The sequence below is a fragment of the Poromitra crassiceps genome, assembly GCF_964638095.1.
Source record: "Poromitra crassiceps genome assembly, chromosome: 22".
NCBI classification, from domain to species: Eukaryota; Metazoa; Chordata; class Actinopteri; order Beryciformes; family Melamphaidae; genus Poromitra; species Poromitra crassiceps.
In genome coordinates, this window is record NC_139647.1 from 13139658 (window position 1) to 13157933 (window position 18276).

Consider the following 18276-nt stretch of genomic DNA (forward strand, 5'->3'; position numbering starts at 1 on the left):
CCCCCCATCCACAAGCCAATCAAATGGTGGCAATGGAACGTGAGACAGAGCAAGAGAATGTCACATGTTAACACGTCATGGTTTCTAAATCAAATGAGTTTATAGTTGTTTTTGCTTTGGCAAGATGTAATTGTATATTTCAGGCCAATAGAACATTTTGAATTGATATATAGACACTCATAAACAGAAGGAGATGAGGAGGTAAGCGTTGTCAGTTGTGTATCATATAGGCCTAGGCCTAGTAAATTGTGAGAAGAGATGTGTAGTCACATCTTTTTTTACAGGTAAACACAGATATAGGATCCAAATTTTACTGATTGGACTGATTATAATTACTAGTTAGTGTCACAATATCACAAAGTATCTGTTGTGTATTGGGTTTGTCCCTTAAGAAGAACCGCCACGCCCTCTTGTGGCGGACATGCGTCACTGTAATGTTCAGGCCTGTATTTGGATTGTATTTTAATACATCCATGATTTGGGAGTCCCTGTGGCACATGACATGGAAGCTATTGAAGAAAAATCATGATTTTCCCATCAAAATATTAATATAAAATATAAGATGCACTGAAATCCAATAAAAAGGGGTAGCCTATGTCTTATTTGTCCAGCATCTGCCACATTTGGAGTCATTGGTCACATGACATGGAAACGATTTTTCCATAAAAATTAAACATTTTCTCCATATAAATATTACTATAGAATACAAGAGCCACTAAAATCTAATAAAAACTTTAAAGGGACTGCCTGGAGGATTTGACCCACTGTTGAAGCCTTTTACACCAATGCAATGTATGAATCAAATAGTTTCAAATTATATCTCTGTTATTGCTATTTTGAGACAATAGTTATGAAATACAAACCAAACTGGAAAACGTTTTGAATATTGAAATGCACGAGTGAGTGGCACCTTTTACCGAACAGCCCACCCACTTATGTAATAGTACATTCATTTGTGTCATGTGATGGGTACATCTTTCAGAGGTGCTTCTTAAAAAAATGCAGTGGATCCTGTATGGCTGGTTCTTGACGAGTGTTTATTTCCCCCTACATCTACTACACATTGTAGTCTTTTGTCTTGGAGCAGCAAGACTTCATTTAACACACGTTAAGGCACAGTTCAGTTCACAGGAAGGAAAGAGCCGAGGCAGACACACATGTTGTACTTGCTGGGAGTAAGTAAACACTTCTTTATACATACTTCTTTCAGCTATGACGAGGCAGTGTGTTCTTCAGTTCTTATCTATAGACCTATGAACTAATGCTGACTTTTTGGTGTTTTCTTTTACACATTCAGATCATCATTGGCTTTCTCTTCATCATAATGTGCTTTTCAAATGGACTCAAACAGGTGACTGAAGCTTATGGTGTTTTTTCAATTTTCTTTTCCTACTTCCTTAATTCACTTTAAGATCAGTGGTTGACAAATGAAAATGTAATTCATATCAGAATTCAGATATAAATAGTCAACATGAATATAGATTAGATATAGATAGATAGATAGATAGATAGATAGATAGATAGATAGATAGATAGATAGATAGATAGATAGATAGATAGATAGATAAATAGATAGATAGATAGATAGATAGATAGATAGATAGATAGATAGATAGATAGATAGATAGATAGATAGATAGATAGATAGATAGATAAAAGGCACAACATTGAGTGAACATTATGATGATGCATGACATGATATTCTAAACCGGTGACTTTATGTCTGACAGGGAAATAAACCTAAAAAATCTCAAAACCCTGAATCCCCTGCCAACAACAAAAAGGTGAGTGACGGACGGTGCAATACTGAATTCTATGATTATGGTGAATAGTTGACCTTCAATAACTGCCATTCATTTCTTCAGCAGAAAGACCTGAGTGAAGAGGACGTGGCCATGTTGGCCAAAATCATTTCACTTGGACTGGTGGATGCAGATCCCAGCTATCTCCAGCACCTCAATGGCTTCAGAGACTGGTGGGGAGGATCTTCTTGAAAGACTTCTAGCAATGAATGGACAAAACACTACTGTCGCTGGAGGTATTCATGGTATTGTGACTGTATCGAACAGAGCTACTGTACAGCTATGTGAATTGGATTCCTGGAAGTCCAGCAACTCTCAATGGAGAAATACAGACCTTGTGTGTGTGTGTGTGTGTGTGTGTGTGTGTGTGTGTGTGTGTGTGTGTGTGTGTGTGTGTGTGTGTGTGTGTGTGTGTGTGTGTGTGTGTGTGTGTGTGTGTGTGTGTGTGTGTGTTTTGCCTAAAATACATTTTGATGGTGTATCCTGACTGCTTACCTTTCTGCCTAACTGTGTGGTTATGGCTATCCATTACAAAGACATTTGAAATTGGTGTATATGTCCATATGTCCCAAATCAAGAAATGCACAAAACACGGATAAAGAGGAGGATTACCTGCACTGCGTTCAGTTGGACTTGCTGCTTAGGCTTGCTTTGATCATTTTATGCCATAATGCAAGTGTGTTTTGCAATGTTAAATGCTCCTTTGTGGAGCTGCTTCTATTTTCTTCCGATCATTGTAACTACACTAACATTCATAAGGAAAAGTAAGTATATATATATACTGTATATATATATATAGAATGGCCACATCTTTGCCCATATTTAAAAGAAAACTAAAAACTCATCTATTCACCATCCATTTTCCTATCTCTCCCTCTGCTGTTCATACACTGTAATAATCTGCACTCTTGATCACTTTTATCTATGCATATTTTTATCATGATCACATATTGTCTGTTTTAATCTATTTCCATTATTCTGCTATGTTTAATTGTGTGATGTATTTTAATCTGTTGTACGTCGCTTTGGATAAAAGCGTCTGCTAAATGACAATAAAGTAAAGTAAAGTAAAAGTTATATATATATTAGAGGTATGTGCGTTATAGTTCATTTGGCTGATTCCAGGCAGTTTTCTTCACAGAAGGTGAGGGATTTCCATTATTTGACCATTTGCATTTGGCACATTAAATTTCACAGAAGCTGAGAAAATCACTTCCTTTTTGCCATCTTCTTGTTCTTGTCCTTACCTAGAATGGAGGAGCGGTAGAGAGATTATTCTGGGCTGTTAGCTTTGTATTGATTTGTTTCACCTTTGACCACAATGTTAAGCTAGTTGAAGTCCCTTACCCCACACACAACTGTTGAGTTTGTCTCCCAGCAGATAGAGCAGGGTCACCACAGACATATTGAAACAGAACAAGCCCACCACACCCGCTTTGCTGAGGAGTCCAAGGAGGGGATACACCCAAATCCCAACTGAAACGTAAACCCATATTACCCTGCAGAACAAGTTGGGGCGGAAGAAGAGAACATCACACTTAGCATCACAATACGGAAGCCTCTATCAGATCATCTTGTACTTTCTTATCTTACGAAACGTGTACGTCTTGTGAAACTTGCTGTTATGTCATACATGTACCAGGCTGAGGCCTCAAGTCATTCGCAGATTAGTCAGAACAGAGAGGGGCCCCTTCAATTGACGTCATTTTACGCTCATTGCAACAGCCTCAGCATTTTTAAAGGTCCTATCCAGCATCCGTGCCAGAACTACTCAAGGTTACAAAGTGAGCTTTCCCCCCTCAAGCTGTTCCCAGAATGAACAGAATAACTGCTGTGCTGGGCTAGTCTAGACTAGCTGCACGGAAACGAGTTCAGGCAAATTCACACTCTTCTATCAACCATGATGTTCATAGACACACCTTATAGATTATGTTGCTGTTGTTATTATGGTGCAGTAATAATAGTTACAAATGATAATGAATTAGCATTCCAGTGTTTTAAACACTATGTTTTGAGTGAATTAGATATGATAAATGAAGTTCAAAAGATTGATTGGAGTATGTATAAGCCTAAAGTTACAATACAAAAATCCATCAGCATGACTATAAAGAGCCAAAGTGGGACGTCACTTCCTCCTTCAGCACTGTACCAGAGATTTTCATCTGCCATTTATTTTCCCATAGACATTTCATAAAATGCCTATAAAAATAGTTTTACTTGTTCAAATTATATAATATATAATATATTTAGAAACAGGAGAGACCGCATAACATTTCTCTTGGACCAAAACGTAAAAAAAATTGCGGATTTAAAGAAAATATTTTTTTGATGTTGTTTTTTAAGTTTTGGTCAGAGTGAAATGTTCTATGGTCTCTCCCGATTCTAAATATAGCTGAACCATTTGGTTTGACAAAGTAAAACTATTTTTATAAGAATTTTACGAAATGTCTATGGGAAAATAAATGGCAGATGAAAATCTCTGGTACAGTGCTGAAGCAGGAAGTAGGCGGTCACTTTACCTCTCTATATGCCGACTGTGTCACTTACCAACTCAAGTAAGCCAAGCCCACAACGATTAATGCTGTGAGGCCGTGCTTAGTCTTTGGGTAGACATGCGGCTGCACCAGGACCTCTCCAAGTAAAATAGGCACGACAAATGAGTGCTGAGAACACATTTAAAGAACAACTCAATGATTGACTGAATGATTTACAAATGATTTACAAAAGGCGATCAAAGCCAATTTCACTCAAAGTGAGTAGCGATGATAACATATAATGTCAGGAAAATGCAAAGAGTTTGCACACCATCGAGTGATTCATCCAAGGGGGAAAGAAGGCATCAATAGTTGCTGGGTAGACTAACTCCCTGTCATATGAAAAGATCCCCCAGAAGAGCAGGACAACAAACTAAACCAAATGGAGAGAAAATGGAGTTAAATTTCGAAATGATAATTTAATGATCAAACAAAACAAAACAATGAGATGAGGTTTTCCAAACATTTCTCACCATGCCCACCGGGAAGGCAAAGACGGAGAAGAGAAGGTCTTTACATCTGTTCAGAACCGTTTCAGACTTTCCCCCCGGTTGAAGATCATTCGCTGCAGCCAGTCCAAAGAATAGCATTTGCAATAGCTGAAACATTATAAACAGCGTTTTAGTTTTCCATTGTCCTTCCATTCACATCTGCCACTATACTGGTTATACACTTCCGTATAAGGTAACAGAGGTAACAACAATGCACTTGCCAAATTCAAGAAAGTGAGGTATTTCCATGGTCCTCCATAAACAAAGATTCCTGCTGGCAACTCCTCTCCATCCTTGGCAGCGAGACTCTTGACAACAAAAGCGTACCAGCTGAAAGCTGTGATGTGGTAAACTATCCTCAGGTTTGTAGTCATTTTAAAGTAGGTTTATCAAACGTCACTGTGACAAAAAAGAAAAGAAAAGAAAAAAATTATAATTTTACACCAGCAAAAACAGGGTAGTTCAAAGCATGCGGTGTGACTGTGAGATACATTCCATACTGTAGTAGTGAAGGTCTGCCAAAGAAAGGCTCTTTATCAAAGGATTATGACACAGCATGAGCTTTTCAAGATGTCTGCATGCTCACAAGAGGCCCACTGTTCTCTCACAGTGGGCTTGATCGTTTTCATAATCTTATATAAGAGAAGCCCCGCTCGTAAAGTGCATATTGTTTGAACAAAGATAATAAAACAATATCGGCTGACCCCAGATAGTCGACGACTCGATGATTCGATCTAAAGGAGCCTGAATCGACTGCCAATCTCACAGTCGAATAGTCGCAAAATGTGTTTATGAAACAAGGATCATTCCATTCCGCCTATATGGGGGTACTGAATGTCTGATTTGACATAGAATTGGTATATTTTGGTATACGTATCTGCCTATTAATACTGAAAAACCAAGTCCCAATTAAACAAACAAATCAAACAAGCTCTTGCCATTGGATTTTCTGATTGCCAGATAGTCTTATTAAAAAAAAAGAGAATAGTCAAATATTCATATTGAACAGCCAAATCCGATTCGACTGGCAGAATTCTGAGTCGGATACAGCCCTATAGTCACATCCAGGCTTTAGTTGGAGTCAGAGATGATTGACACTTGAAATGGATGATTATCATTGGATGGAGAGTGGAAGGTGGCATTCTGGTTTGAGACTCCGATTCAAGTTCTGTCAGCAAGCATCCGCCCTGCTGAAGTGTCTTTGAGCAAGACACTGAATCCCAGGTCCAGGAGTGCTGCTCTGTAGCTGACCTCTGACCTCCATGTGGAGGAGGGCAATAGCTTTCTGTCTGAGAGTATGACTTCTTAAAATCATCAAAAATCCAGTCTGGAAAAAGGACATGCATTGCGGTTGTCGAAGAAAGAAAGTGTTATGGAAAACACTTTCCTGTAGTTAAAAGTGGAAGAAATATCAAATATTAATGTTGGCAAGTGAACTTGCACTTGACCTGTCCATACAATTTAAAACAATCTCAAGCAGTGACATTCATTGATCTCACAAATGAGCATTTTTGTTTAATTTTGAAAGCTCATTAGCCTACTCATGAAACTGGATGAAACTGTTATAATTTGGAAAACGTCTTACTTTTGCAGAATAACTTCAATTTCCCTCAACCATAAAACCAAACTCCTGCCTGATCAATCCACCTCAATGATTTACAAATTTACAAGATTAAGTGCTGTATTTGCCTCCACAGAATAAATTAATAATGAATTAGCATGTCTGAAACAGGTACAGATCTTGTAACAAAGAGGTCAGCATGGGACCGTCTTTATAGGACAAAAAAAAACAGAATAATTTTAAGATGCTTTTATTAACAAGTGCATTCTACCTTGGAAAAAGCTACATAAACCATTATAAAAAACGTGATGAATTGTTCATGCTAATTCCTTTGTAGTTTCAGAATTAGAAAACTATTTCCTCCTCGTTCACATCTATACAGTTTCCTTTCAAAAACTTTTGACAAAAAACAAGAATTAAGGCACATAGGTACAGCATGGAAAATCGACTGCCTCACATGCACACTGACTCCTATACTGTATAATGGTCAATGGTGGGAAAATGCTGTGCATACACAGATATGAATTTTCATGTTTAAATGTAATTATTTTTCAATCTCATGCATGTTTCATCTCTCGAATCCATTTTGATTATAATTTGTATTTATTTACATTAGAATGTTGACTCTGGCATGGATTAAGGGTTTGAAGGAGGAGAGCCAGCACACAAAATGTCCTTTCTTTGTTCATTCCAGTTTCACCAGGTACAAGCACGAACGTTTCAGCCTAACGGGCTTCTTCAGCGCTGAAGAAGGCCGTTAGGCTGAAACGTTCATGCTTGTACCTGGTGAAACTGGAATAAACAAAGAAAGGACATTTTGTGTGCTGGCTCTCCTTCTCCTTCAAAGTATTATCCTGTGCCGTGCAGCTAAACTTTAAAAACACCGGTGAGTGTGCTCGCTGCTGGCTGTTTGCCAGTTTGTTTGAACATGGATTAAGGGTTTACATATCCATTTGTTCACAAATGTGCATCGATATCTTACACACTTCTTTTGTTTTTAGCATGATTGTCAAAATTGTGAAATATTGCAAACAAACCGTAATAATGTTTTTAAAACTCATGCTGTGACTATTACGCTTTAAAATCACATTTTGATTTAAAACCTATACTGACATTTATATGATGTCTGTCAGTACTCACAGTACAAACGCAGACAGACCACATCAAAGGAACAAACAGAAACATTGCACTTTCCCCATGCACTGCATGGCATGCATTCAGTAAAAACATTTGATCACACATTAGACTCAGTTTCATTTTCACACTCCTTTTCAAGTCCTTGTGAGTCCCGAATAATAGTGAATTCTTGGTTAAAATCCATAAAGGCTCCATAACCAGCTCCGCCGAGGGAACTAGCTCTCTTGGTGTTGCGGTTAGGGCGTGCGCTTTGGAAGCGGGAGAGTGTGGATTCGATTCCCGCCTTCACCAGGGCAGGCCCTCACCAGGAGTTCCACAGGCACCCTGAGCCACAGTGAGAAGTCCCTTAGTTCATCCTAGCACATACAGTTATGGCAGTGCAGGTTTCAGTTCCTGTTGCTACAAAATAATTTACATTAATTTTACTCTTTGTATAAGTCGACCGCCATAGAACACTGTTTCCTCCGCATTTCATGCTCCTCTGGGAATAATAATCCATGTTTGCAAAGAGCTCATGAAGATTCGTTTTTTTTTTGGTCTTTGTTGAGAAGTTGTCTTTTTGGTCATTTCAGCTTTCCTTTCGCTTCTTCTCTTCTCTTCTCTCTGTGTCCTCTGAAGTTCACTTTGGTTCCCAGTTAAGGTGCCATCTATGAAATGTAATAGAGAGACACATGAAAATCTTTGCCACAGGAACAAGCAAACATAATACGTATTTGAATAAGCTAGTGGTATAGTAATAATGACACATTTATTTTGCATACCTCAAAGCGACTGTAGACTTTCCTCTCCTTCCGCATGATCTGGATCTTCTCAAGCAGCTTCTCCCGCTCCTGAGCGGTCTTAGGCTGCCCTCTGCTTAATCTGGTGCTTCCTCTTTCCTTATTGGCAATCTTGCCAGCCTCATCTTCTTTGTCATCATCAGTGACAGCTGACTCTTTGCTAGGCTCTGTCCTGCACTGGCTATTTGCAGAAATTTGCCCTAGGAGCAACTTTGTATCATCTCTGAGGTTGCTGCTCGAGAGTACATTGGCTGTTGATGAGTGGTAACGGGACTGACTCGCTTTTGACTGCTTTGACTGAGCTGACGGATTAGCTACTTCATCTGATGTCACCTCTGCCATTTCAGAGCTGTTATTTTCCTTTGCTTCGTCATTCGGTTTTCCATGGCAGACAGATTCCTTTGTAGTTTTGTGCACCTTGTTTGTGGCCTCAGCGTCCCTGTCCCCAAGTTTCTTCTCATTTGCATGGTCAGGCCTCTCGGGCTCTTTGCTTACTTCACACTGATTGTCCATATTATTGTTTTTGGCAGGTACAGGCTTCACAGAAGTGTGGCTTTCAGAATTAACAGGTTTGGAGGTTTCTGTGGGTGTTCTACATGGTGGATTAGGCTCTGTTGGGACTGGAGTTACTTTTGAGGTATGGCCAGTTAGGCTATGATCAGATGAAGATTCTGCTGATGGGGGTGTGGGAGATTTGCTTGAGTCTGTTGAGGAGAGTTTGGGAGATGAGCTGGTTTCTGAGGGGCCAAGAACAGGTGACTTGTTGGTTTCTGAGGGGCTCAGTACAGGGGACTTGTTGGCTTCTGCCTTAGGAGACACAGCTGATTCACCTGAGTCAGACTGAGGGGAGGAACATGATGTTTTTTCAGCGGGACTGGGAGCACTAGGTACCGTTGGAGAGGTTGTTTGTGCTAGTGCAAGTTTGAGTGATGCACTTGGCTTGGATGGAGAAGCATTAGGAGGACAATCAGAACGAACGGCTGGATTGAGAACAGAACTGGTTTCTGCTGGAGCATGTTCAGGTGGAAGTTCTGCTCGGGTGAGCTCAGGAGTATTAGGCTCTTTTTGGTCAGGTCTGGAATTAGGAGTTTCCAGATCAGATACAACAGGTAAACATGACTCAGTAGTGGACTGGAATGAAGCGATGTTTGGTTCTGAGTTATTTGCACAAGTATCAGAGGAGACATTTAATTCTGCATGTAAAGAGTCAGCTGTTGAAAGTTTCCCAGATGTCGACTGGGTAACAGAATCATGTTTCACTTGGATAGAGTCAGATAGTAAAGCTGGTGGGGAGGGCCTGGCAGATTCCTGTGGCTCTGTTTTGTCAGATTCTGGAGACAGTACACTGGAGGTAGGGGTGGAGCTCTGAACTGCTGGGCTGGTAGAAGGGACAACCTCTAAAGGAGTGGAATGAGGCGCAGAGCCAGAGGGGGAGGGACTAGAAACACATGGAATGTTCTGAGAACTAGAATCTGACATGTGATCAGAGACAGAGCTTGGTACTGATGGATGAGAATATCTGGATTCTGATCCAATGGAATGAGAAACTGCGCTAGATTCAGATGAAGCGGGAGGAGAAGTGGGAGTGGATTCTAACTGGAGTGGCCCAAGATTTTGGTTCGATTCCAGTGTGACAGATTTAGAAGATGGTGGTAGCTCCACTGAACTGGGGTTGAGTGAACTAGACTCCTTCGAGGTAGAAGCAAGGGCTGGGCTTTCATGTTTACCAGTGCTTTGTGCATCTGAGTCTGTTGGAGAAGGAACACTAGAAGATTTAGTATATGTTTTTGTATCTGTAGAAACAGGCAGAGATACACTTGCTTGGCTGTTCTTCAGCTCTATCTTCTCTGAATCAGTGGAGTCTCTTGTTTGCTTTGCCTCAATGCTGTGGGAAGGTTTTGACTCATTTTTGGGATGGCCTTCCTCCCTGTTAGTTGTCTCATTGACATCAAGATGTAGACTTGATTCTGTGGATATCTTATTCCCTGCATCCTCTGCAGTAGCATTTTTTTCTGAGAAAGTTTCTGATTCCTCCTTTTTCACAGTGGTGACGTTTTTTAAATCAGATGGAGGCTTTTTAGGATCTGTCTCTGCGCTCTTTTCAGCTGATGCAGCCTTAGTAGCATTCCGTTTTGCTGCTAACTCTTTGAAAAACATGAGCCTGTTGTCTGCATCACTCATATCTACATAGAATGGATCACCCAGAAAATCTCTGGGTGGGTAAACCGCTGAGTCAACTTGAAAAGGCTCAGGTCGGGGCATCGATGGTGAAAAGTTAGCAGGCTCTACTTCTGCAGGTTTAGATGACTCCTTTATATCATTGTTTGCAATAAAATCCTTCAAATGTTTCCCCATTGATGGATCCTTAACATCTGCTTTATTCTCTATATCATCTGCTTTGGAAGTTTCTGTGGTAGAGACATCAAAGCTCGCTGACTTTCCGTAACTGCTCCATTCAAAAGGTGTTCTTGAAAAGGATCTCCTCTGGCCCAAAAACCTCGAGAGAAGGGGTAATTTTGTTCGATCATCCTCATTTTTGTCAGTTTCCTCATTGTGTTGACCTGGGGCAGTGGAATCTAACTGGAGTGGCCACAGGTTTTGGTTAGATTCCAGCGCGACAGATTTAGAAGATGGTGGTAGCTCCACTGAACTGGGGTTGAGTGAACTAGACTCCTTCCATGTGGAAGCAAGGGCTGGGCTTTCATGTTTATCAGTGCTTTGTGCAAGTGAGTCTGTTGGAGAAGAAACACTAGAGGACTTAGTATCTGTAGAAACAGGCAGAGATACACTTGCTTGGCTGTTCTTCAGCTCTATCTTCTCTGAATCAGTGGAGTCTCTTGTTTGCTTTGCCTCACTGCTGTGGGAAGGTTTTGACTCATTTTTGGGATGGCCTTCCTCCCTGTTAGTTGTCTCATTGACATCAAGATGTGGATTTGATTCTGTGGATATTTTATTCCCCGCATCCTCTGCAGTAGCATTTTTCTCAGAGGAAGTTTGAGATTCCTCCTTTTTCACAGTGGTGGCGTTTTTTAAATCAGATGGAGGCTTTTTAGGATCTTTCTCTGTGCTCTTTTCAGCTGATGCAGCCTTAGTAGCTTTCCGTTTTGCTGCTAACTCTTTGAAAAACATGAGCCTGTTGTCTGCATCACTCATATCTACATAAAAAGGATCACCCAGAAAAGCTGTGGGTGGGTATCCTGGTTGGTCGGTATTGAGCAGCTCAAGCTGAAAAGGCTCGGGTCGGGGCATTGATAGTGAAAAGTGAGCAGGGTCTACTTCTGTAGCTTTAGATGAATCCTTTATGTCATTGTTTCCTATAAGATCCTTAAACATTTTTCCCCTTGATGAATCCATCACATCTGATTTATTATCTATATCATCTGCCTTGGAGGTTTCTGTGGTAGAGAGATCAAAGGTGGCTGACTTTCCAAAACGGCTCCATTCAAAAGGTTCTCTTGAAAAAGATCTCCTTTGGCCCAAAATCGTAGAGGCAAAAAGAGGTAATTTTGTCGGATCATCCTCCTTTTTGTCGGTGTCCTCATTGTGTTGGCCTGGGGCAGTGGGATCCTGCTGTTCCAGTTGAGAGCCAAATATTAGAGAGGATCTCATCCTGGAGCTTCTTTGAACTGCAGCATTGTATTTCCTACGGAATGAATCCTCCCTTCGAAGAACAGTGGATTTTGGTTCCTTTGGTTCCACCTCCTCCATCTTGCCCCCATCAGTCGTCGTCGATGATGATTCTGATGGTGTTGTTGGTGTTGTTTTGGTTTCTGTCGCCATGCTAGCAAAGAAATCAGCCATTTTTCTGGAAGACTCTGGGGCAGCGAGTTTGGTGTAACCTTGCAGTTGACTTGCCCTGGGTACTGCTGGAATCTTGAACTCTCTGGCATTAGGGAATTTAGGAACTGATAGATCTGTGCCTGATGCCATTCCTTGCAAGGGGTTAGAGGGCTCTTCAAAAGGGTCCGTTTCATGAGGTGGTTGCAGTGGCAGGTCTTCATCTCCTGCATTATCAAATGCACTGAGGTATGAGCTAATTCTCCAATTTCTTAGGCCCTCCTTCACCATAGGATCCTTACGGTCAATGTTAGGGTCCTGGAAAAACGGCTTCTGATCTGGTGGATGCGGGTGTGTGGGAGAGGTCTGACAGGCATATGGCTGACCTACACTTAATCTTTTAGGATGAGATGACCCGAACGCTACGTCTACCACAGGTGACTTGTCTGAGACCTGATCAAAGTCGACATTGCGGGTAGATGATAAATAGTTAAGCACAGGGTCAAAGTCATCAGATGGTTCCAGCTCTGATGGTAAACCAGGATCGGAATACTGATCCGCTGAAGGGTAGCCATGGCCCCGGAACTTATCATAGCCACTGTAATCTGCTTCTGGCCCTGTCCTTGGATATGGTTGCTGCCCCCTTTGGAACTGCCTTCCCTGGTTCTCAAGGTTTGTCATTCCTAGCTGCTGAAGGATTTGGTATGAGGAGGGTCTGCTGGGAATACCTTCAGCATAACTGTGCCGTTTAAAGGCAGGATTTTCCGTTATATTGCTAGGCATCCTGGAGTGGCCCTGCTCATAGGATGGATCCGTTCGTAATTGCTGCGAGGGAAACTTATTGTACATATCTACAGGGCCTTGTTCTAGTGACCTGTGCATGGATTCATGCCTATTTAGGGGCATCTTTTTCCAATCCGTATCCATGCGTTCATCAAGGGACTGTCTAGCCCATTCCTCTGGACGAGAAGTGTCTGGTAGACCTTTCCTGAGCTCCCTGTACAGTGGAGGTCTATCACCGATGTATTGCTTCTCAGGTAATTGGCTGAAATCCTCCATTGAAGCAAGCACATTTTCAATGACCAGTGGTTGGGACTGGGCATACAGAATCCGGAACTCTTCATCAAAAGTAGATACAAGCTGTCCAAGGAAGAGGTGCGCGAGACAACGATGTATCTTCTCAAAGGACCACATGAAGCTGTACAAAGAGATGAAAGGAAATATATGAATTCATGGAAGCATAATATTCATTGCAGCTCTTAGGTTTTTGCTTACACGAAAATATGGGCACTGGGGAGTTTCAGTACAGTCTGAAAATACAAAATACACTGTATAAAATAATATATTTGTAAGCACCATGTAAACGCTTCCAAATAAAAATGTGTATTATTAATGATCAATCAAATTAATGATTTATTTATATTAATTCATTTATATTAATGATCAATAAAAGTGATCAATAATCATTGACACCACTTGTGATACTAGTTACTCGAGCTTTCCAAGAATCCATGCTCATATGGCTTTCAGTTTTTAAATGGCCTCACCTGTAGTTTCCACTTAGCACAGCCCTGCAGTCTGTCAACAGGAAGCGATCCATCATCTGACCTTTGAAGGATTTCCCTGAGCGGAGGTGATAGGTGATGCCAGACACTGTTCTCACACGTAGAAACTGTGGAACAGGCAATGAGTCAACGACTGAATCACCCACATACAATGAACATTACAATCCAAGCTAGGGGGCAGCATTGCACTAACATTACAAGTTCCTAAGTAATGTGATGCAAAATGGCTGTGTTTCAAGTTCCCTCTCAATATGCAATATTCAAATGTTGTTCCCCCCCACTGGGAACAGAGACTCACTTGGATGCTCTCCACATTCACCCGACAGTTGGAAACCATGTTGATGAAGTGATGTGCATGCTGCTCATCCAGAAGAATATAGACGGCAACATTCCGCATGGCAGCATCGAGAACATCGGCCAATATGTCCACATCAGTAAACATGTCCATCACTATAGCAACCACCTGAAGAGGAAAAAACACACAAGTTTCAGTTCAAGATTCTCAGTCTCACTCTTACTTATAGAGCACTGCCGGTCAGGCTCCTAAATATGTGGCCGATCTACTCCTCCGTCACTCATCATCAGCTCATCCCCTTAGGTCCAATACTCTCAATCTTCTGTCCGTCCCACGCACCCGCCTCAAGACCTGTGGGGAACGAGCATTTATGTCCATAGCGCCTAAATTGTGGAATTCTCTGCCCATGGGCACCACACCCATTAGTTCAGAGGATTCTGTTGACTCGTTTAAAAGCCAGATACAAAAAAAGGCTACCTGTTCAAACAGGCATTTGAGTAACCTACAAGTCACTTTGTGTACTACCTACTGTATCACATTGTGCATTATGCAATTTGATTATCGTTAGCTTTACAGTGGATTTTCTATGATGTATTGCATACTTATCATTACGTGGCTCAAGCGGTCACTTTGATCTATGTTTTTCTCTCCTCATGTAAAGCACTTTGTGACATCTGTCTGTGAAAAGCACCGTATAAATACATCTTACTTAGTTATGAGACAACTGTTAAAACTGTATTGTTATTGTTGGTGGTGGTGCTGCAGTGTGTTTGAACTTTGTTTGAGAAAATGGGATGAATAATCAGCAACTGAGAATCAGCCCTATGTCTACTTCACCAAATAAGTCAATCATAAATCATCAAGTCAATCATAAATGACCTTAATTCCTTATCACATGGCACTTTCAAACACAGGTGTAGCATAAGTGATAGACCTACTTGCTGAGCATTTTTGATCAGTCGTCGCGCTTGCTCCTTGATGGTCGGCATGTCAGGCTCAGCGGGGTTGACCAGAGTTGTGACCTCTGTGGGTCCAATGAAGTGATGCAGCTGAGGCCAGCCAAGGTCCAGGTCTGGGGCGTCCAGGTCAGAGTGCATAGGCCAGTAGGTGTCTGAGGAGCCATCTCCGCCAGACTCCGGATGACGCTGTTCAGGGTGGCTGCCCTTCTGCGGGACCCGGACGGTGGACTGAATACACTCGACCTCCTGTGCGGACAGGAAGTCCACCACGTCTTCTCTTTGGAGGAATTGATAGTAGCCCTCCAAGCTCTCCTCGACAAGTGCATCGATAGCCAACCGGTACTCCTCCCGATAGTGAGGAGGGAGGTAGTTGGGGTCCAGGGGATTATCCCCAGCAGAGGAACACTGAGAACGATGTGCCATAATGCTATCTAAGGAGAGAGCACAGGCAAAAGGAGAACTGTCATAAATAGGTCAGTCATGCGCAATAATATGAACAGTTTTCCGACCACACAGCTGTTTCCGAGTCTCAAAATAACACAGAAAAAATGATAATAGCTAATAATTTCACCCAAGAGAACCTTGAATCTGGTATGAAATTATAACAGTTATAACACTGGCCTAGCAAAAACACAATGAGGGAGGGGAGATGGAATGAGTCTACCACAAGATAGAGCAGTGGTTCTCAACGTGAGGTCCGGGGACCACCAGGGGTCCTTCAGAGAGTTCCAAAGGGTCCCCAGCAAATTGATGAATTGATCAACTTGACCATTATTTAATTGACCAAAAGTTAAAACAATTAGGCTAGACAATGTAGAAGAATGACTGTTTTTGGTCATTCACTGTTATCACTCTACCTTCAATACAGATAGTTATGGCATTCTGGACACATTTTCAGATTTGGTCAGAGACACAAAATGTCATTAAATTAGTAAAGGTCTTATTATTATGAAAAGGGGTGAGAATCACACAGTTTTATGGGTGTGGATCCTCCCCTCTGGCCAACAAGCAAAGTCACCATTTGCAAGTTCATGTAGGCTAGCCTAGCCTATTGCCACATACTGTACATGAAAATTGAGAAAGAATGAAAATATAGACTAACAGTCCATTCAAAACACCAATAAACCCTTAGCGGCAAGAGAAAACGGGTTGGGCGAATAGTTTTCCAGTCGTTTTAAAGCAGACGGTTTCAACAAAGTTTTTCCCCCCTACATTGATAGGCCGAATAACGCGCTGTAGCAAAAGTTACAGGCGCGCTGTCATATAGTAAGCTTTATAGGCTGTGTCCATAATAAAGTTAGTGATCTTACCTCATTTATAATAATATATTCCACAGTTTTAGCTCGGTACAACTTTAAGCCTGGTCATTCCGCCTCCCAGTTCCTCTGGTAAGTCTCGTGTTTTCCTCTACAAATGTGCCGTGCTGCTAGTCCAGATGCGACTCGTCGAAAGTTCTTCAGTCGCGCATTGCTTTATGTTTTTCTTCTTCTGTTGCTTTTCGCCAGCCCGCTAAACCTGTTTACTCTCATGCTTCAGGCATTTTGGCGACAATGTTAGAAGCTCACAGAAAGGCTAGGCAGGCTCACCGTCGACAAATCTCGCCCCGCCTCGAATACAGGCAGCTCTGTTTGCCGACCCTAGCTGCTGCAGCTGTTCTCAGAGCAGTCCATGCGTGTTCGGCTGCACTCTGCCCATCATCTGATGATCTGTCATTATAGACTCCCGTGAAACTACCTTGTGTGGTATAAAGTTTGGGATCGAAATTCCTTCGCAGCAAACATTCGGGCCCCGAATCCTACTTGCCTTTCCCGTGTTTTTGTGCGCTGCATCCAGTCTTTAAACATCTGGATAAGTCCTCCTGTGTGTGAATTATCAGGGATGGACCACAACTATTTTAGGGCTTAATCCTTTTGTCAAGCCAGTGGGGGAGTGGCCTACCTACCAACTAAACGCCTGTTCATTTAAGATGTCTCATTATGAAAGAATGTAGTTATGAAAAAACAAGTCTGGTCGGGAGGAGGGGTGAGGTGTATAAACAACTTTATCTAATCTGTCATTTAGAGGGGTTAATTTCTACCAATCACATCTGCAAATTAGCAGTGATCTCACTGCAGCAATGAGGTTTGAACTGAGGTAAGATAACCAACAGAAAGTATTCTGTGACTAGATTGGTCCAAAGTAGATTGAGGAAAAAGAGGAAATTTAAAGTAAATCTGTATAAAACACACTTAACAGGGTTCATTCACAATTGTGCCAATTAACTTGGCACAACTGTGATGGAATTCTGTAGCCTAGATGGTCCCTACAGACTGTAGGCCCCTTTTGTAGCTACTGTGCCAGCACACCACACTGATGGACCAAGATATTGCAATTTAATTAGGGGCGGGATCACCATAAGGATTTCGGTAGCACACTTTCAGAATTCACTCACAATAGTGCATAATCTAAGATATAATTATGCTGCATAATGATTTCGCTCACAAAGTTAAAGTAAAGTAAAAGTAAAAGTATAAATTTGCACTGTGACCTTTTGGATCTTGTACCTTGTAACACTCTGCTATTTTCTTTTTATTATCCATTTTATGTCAATCACTTTGAATTGCCTCTGTGTATCAAATGTGCTATCTACAAATAAACTTGCCTCACCTTAACAAAAGTTACCGGTAGGTCATTTGCACTGATTCATACAAAGTAAACATGTGGCCTACCTATACATTAACAGTTCTTATTTTACTTTTTTTTTTACTGCACTGTTATCAGACCAGACCTGCTTAATGATTAATGATTAATTAATGATTAATGATTTCCAGCATTCAATTCAATTAATTCAAAGAAAGGAGTAAAAAAGGCAGATAGGTATGGGCAATCATATCAGTCAACCAAGACATAAACTGAAGTGAGGCCTGTAGAAGCATGGGGCCCTCTTAACAGGATGCTGAGTGAGGATGGTGATGATCATAATGTTGCTAACCCTGCTTTCCTCCAATCAAGGAGCCGTCCCACAACAACACAGACAGAGCAAGGTGCATGGCCAAGACAAAAGCCTGCAGGCACTTCCTCTGCATGTCAACACTGTGCCAGCAGACAAGACAGTGCGGTACGTACCGCTCTCATGCTTGTAATTTGTCTTCTTCATGCTTCATTAACAATCTTGCTCGATTTGCAATAATGGCTACATACTGAAATGATGCACGTTACTTCACCTGGCAGGCTCTGCTGTAACTGTACCATGTTGTGTTACTAGCGAGGGTGCCTATGATGCAGAGACGTGGATGTTGGGGGGGGGGGGGGGGGGTTCAAGTTGGTACGTCCCATGACGTGTTTTGTTGAATAGGGCCCTGGATACAGTGAGGCTTGCTCCACACAGCAAGAGCAC

At 41.6% G+C, this 18276-nt stretch overlaps 2 protein-coding genes and 1 long non-coding RNA gene across 4 annotated transcripts; 1 reads left to right on the forward strand and 2 right to left on the reverse strand.

Annotated features, from left to right (window-relative positions):
- Positions 1 to 1086: 1086 nt before the first annotated feature.
- LOC310795906 lies at positions 1087 to 2840 on the forward strand. Of its 2 annotated transcripts, none has more exons than XR_014553655.1 (4): positions 1087 to 1175; positions 1298 to 1351; positions 1731 to 1784; positions 1866 to 2840. It is a non-coding gene; the product is annotated as an uncharacterized lncRNA (long non-coding RNA). The 2 variants fall into 2 exon arrangements; XR_014553656.1 differs by having other exon boundaries at positions 1869 to 2840.
- Positions 2841 to 3011: 171 nt separating this feature from the next.
- Positions 3012 to 5201, reverse strand: LOC310796166 (androgen-dependent TFPI-regulating protein; the record flags this gene model as incomplete). Its single annotated transcript, XM_083658309.1, has 6 exons — positions 3012 to 3049; positions 3150 to 3301; positions 4350 to 4465; positions 4608 to 4709; positions 4810 to 4935; positions 5049 to 5201. 6 exons carry the CDS (start codon positions 5199 to 5201, stop codon positions 3012 to 3014), a joined length of 687 nt encoding a protein of 228 aa, XP_083514435.1.
- A 1429-nt stretch (positions 5202 to 6630) lies between these two features.
- fam83ha (family with sequence similarity 83 member Ha) lies at positions 6631 to 16342 on the reverse strand. The gene is made up of 6 exons (XM_083658636.1): positions 16211 to 16342; positions 14880 to 15331; positions 13945 to 14109; positions 13629 to 13753; positions 8287 to 13279; positions 6631 to 8172 (listed from the first exon to the last, which is right to left on the reverse strand). Exons 2-6 carry the CDS (start codon positions 15321 to 15323, stop codon positions 8161 to 8163), a joined length of 5739 nt encoding a protein of 1912 aa, XP_083514762.1. The 5' UTR covers positions 15324 to 15331; positions 16211 to 16342; the 3' UTR covers positions 6631 to 8160.
- Between the last annotated feature and the right edge of the window lie 1934 nt (positions 16343 to 18276).